At 33.5% G+C, this 3,052-nt stretch overlaps 1 protein-coding gene across 2 annotated transcripts; it reads right to left on the bottom strand.

Annotated features, from left to right (window-relative positions):
• Positions 1–418: 418 nt before the first annotated feature.
• LOC124831531 (gibberellin-regulated protein 4-like) lies at positions 419–1,924 on the bottom strand. Of its 2 annotated transcripts, none has more exons than XM_047305545.2 (4): positions 1,736–1,924; positions 1,567–1,611; positions 1,410–1,443; positions 419–879 (listed from the first exon to the last, which is right to left on the bottom strand). In XM_047305545.2, exons 1-4 carry the CDS (start codon positions 1,799–1,801, stop codon positions 698–700), a joined length of 327 nt encoding a protein of 108 aa, XP_047161501.1. In that variant the 5' UTR covers positions 1,802–1,924; the 3' UTR covers positions 419–697. The 2 variants fall into 2 exon arrangements, with proteins under 2 accessions (XP_047161501.1, XP_047161500.1); XM_047305544.2 differs by having other exon boundaries at positions 1,733–1,921.
• Between the last annotated feature and the right edge of the window lie 1,128 nt (positions 1,925–3,052).

Raw genomic sequence — 3,052 nt, 5'->3', positions numbered from 1 at the left:
TCATGGTTTTGGTATCACTTTTTTTCTTCCTTATGGGATGAAACAGCTGAAGGAATCCTTAATATTTTAATTTCCACCGAAAGTGGGATTAAGTATCTCCATCTTGTTACATGGTCAGCGTCACTACTTTTTACTTTTGTGGCATCTTTACTTTGTAAAAAGAAAAGGAAAACAAAAGTACACGTCTTGAGTAAAATGGGCCTACAGACTTTGAGAGAAGGGTGCATGACAGAGCAAGAGCATCACTTTGCCTTATCACATGCACGCCTATCTGGTAATAAATAGGGACCTTGTAAAGAAGAAACTACACTGAAAGGGAAAAAAATTGCTCTTTTGTAAAGACAGTGAAGTAGCCCAATTATCTATTCAATGATTCCAAATTATAAGTATGTGATAGTTAGCTGGCCAAGACAAGATATTAAGCTAGAAATAAGTTCCACAGATGATGTATTGATATAAGTAAGCCACTCACATTAAAGGAAAGCAAGTCCTAAGGAGTGATACTACGGATGTGGTCCTTAGAGGGAGGACATCCCAAAACTCATAAGAAAACATACATCATAGTGCCACCACAAGGGGCTATATATCATTTAGTTAGGACATGTGAATAGTAGGGAAGTAAGCTAGTGCCTTAAATGGAACAATGAAGGAAGTGATAAATATATAAGAAAGCAACATCTGATGTTGAGGTTGAAGCTCAAGGGCACTTGGGTCCTCCCTCCTTGGTCTTCCAGTTGTTGTAGCAAGGGCACACAGCCTTATTACCATAATAACCCGGAGGAACACACAGGCACTTCCTGCAGCACTTCTGACAGAAAAACATGCAGGGCTTGTGGTATTGGGTCTTGTTGCATCTCCTCGAGCATTGTGATGGGCATTCTGGTCATTTCACATTCCCAAAAGAGACATATTCAGCATTGGTAAGAAACAAAAGAGGCAACCGGTATGGTCAATCCAATAATCAATAGCTCTTTGACTCCTCTCTTTTCACACATCAGTCAAAAACACTAAAAAAATGCAGCTTTTATGGGGAAAAATTGACCACAGTCAAACTAAAATTGACAGTGAAGAGAGACGTAACAATTAATAAAATTTTAGAACTTTTTTTTTTAATTTATAGAGAAAGTACAGATAATATTATATGTCGGTTTGGTTAGTTAAGAGCTTTCAAAAGAGAGGTACAGAATCATGTGAGCATAAATTGGCTTAACTGAAAAAATAATAGGAAAATAACAATCCAAGATCTGCACTGAGAGCTTTTTCGGAATGTTCTTAAAAATTTTCCTTCTTCCATTCTCAGTGTCGCCACCATTTTTTATGTACAAAGTTTGGAGTTGGAGAAATCTCGAGACATATATACATTGCTTGATGCCATAAAACGACAAGTTGAAGAAAAGAAGTTTACTTACGGTAACTCTTGAGACTCCCACTTCCATATTTGCTCTGGGGAAACAAACAGCATAAATCAGCACTGATTCAACCCTTAGAAAGCAAAAATCCCAAGACCCCATTTTTCATTCTTCACAAAACCACAAAGAAAGAGAGTAAAGAAGAGATGCAGCATACCTTGTTATCATTCAGGTGGTCTCCATGCCCATTTGCAGCCATGACCTGAAAAATAAAGCCATTAAAAATGTAAGAAGCCTTCAATTTCTCAACACTAGTACGCTAGTGGTATCAAAACATGAAAACATTATATGTGTCTGGTTCTTAGACATTGTTAAAGACCAACCACGGTTTGAAGCATGGAAATGGCAATGAGAGCCAAGATCATAGCTGCAAGGAACTTAGCCATAGCCATTGTTGCACAACACTATGATCAGAAAACCCCTCTTGATTTGGCAGAACCTTCTGTCTGAATCACGAATCGAGACCAAGAAACAAGAGGGATGTTTGAGGAGATGCTGGGATCCGAAAGCAAATGATGGTGGGGTATTTATAGAAACGTTGAAGGGTGGGGATTGGATGCAACATTTATTGGGTGCATTAAGAAGTAGAAAGTTGTCCTCAATTTGGAGAACCAACGTCTGACACGTGTGTCAGCACAAATATCATGACGGTGATGCAAATTACACTAGATCGGATCGTACGGTCTACGAAATACATTAATTTAATTAGGAAATGCTAAGCAACTTGGAACATAGCCGCATGTTTGCTGCTCCTAAAAACTAACACTCTTAAAAGACATGCACGCTCCATAATTCGTATCGATGGATGGGAAAAAAAGAATAAAGAAAACAAAACAAAATAATACCTAAAGTGAATTTTTAGATGATAATTTACTTTTATTAAGAACTTAAATTTATAAGAGGAATTCAATAATCTAAAAATGAAATTTTAAATTTCATATAAAAAAGTTAAGAATTTAAAATTAATGTCATTTTTCTCTTTCTTGTTTTTATATATAATCTCTTTATATCCTCTTGATCTCGTTAGGACATTACTTTTTCCACCTCTAACTCAATGTTTTCACATGATAGTTTTGATCTCATTATCTTTATCCTTATAACAAGATTTTATCCTCATCATTCTTCTTATATTAATAGTTATATATTTTTTCCATCCTCATCTTCCATCAAATAATAAGTATGCTCATATTCCTTTATATAATTTTAAAAATTAATTAACTAACTTTTTTATAAAAAATAAAAATTACAAAAAAAAAAAGTAAACACAATATTATATAAAATTCAATGTTAAAAAGATATTCTTTTTAATGTTAAATAAAAAAATTATAATTACATAAATATCAATTTAGATTAATAAATAAAAATTGAATAAAAGTAAAATAATTAATATTAGAATTGTATTTATTGAAATGCAATATACTATTTAAATATATAATTAATATTATTATAAGAGGTAAAATACCTCTAAGACATGAGTAAATTTCACTAGTGCAAGGAAGGGCTATTGTTTCTATTTGTTTTGGGTTTATGATCATGGTTACAAAATCGAGGTATATTTAAGCGAGGTAAAAAGTTTGAATTTTTTACTTCGGTTCAAAAACCGAAGTAAAAAACTTATGATTATTGTCTCGGTTCTGGTTTAA

This window comes from Vigna umbellata, chromosome 4, assembly GCF_029865625.1.
Source record: "Vigna umbellata cultivar VRB3 chromosome 4, Vumbellata_1.0, whole genome shotgun sequence".
Lineage (NCBI taxonomy): Eukaryota > Viridiplantae > Streptophyta > Magnoliopsida > Fabales > Fabaceae > Vigna > Vigna umbellata.
This window is presented reverse-complemented; position numbering and strand designations above follow the sequence as displayed.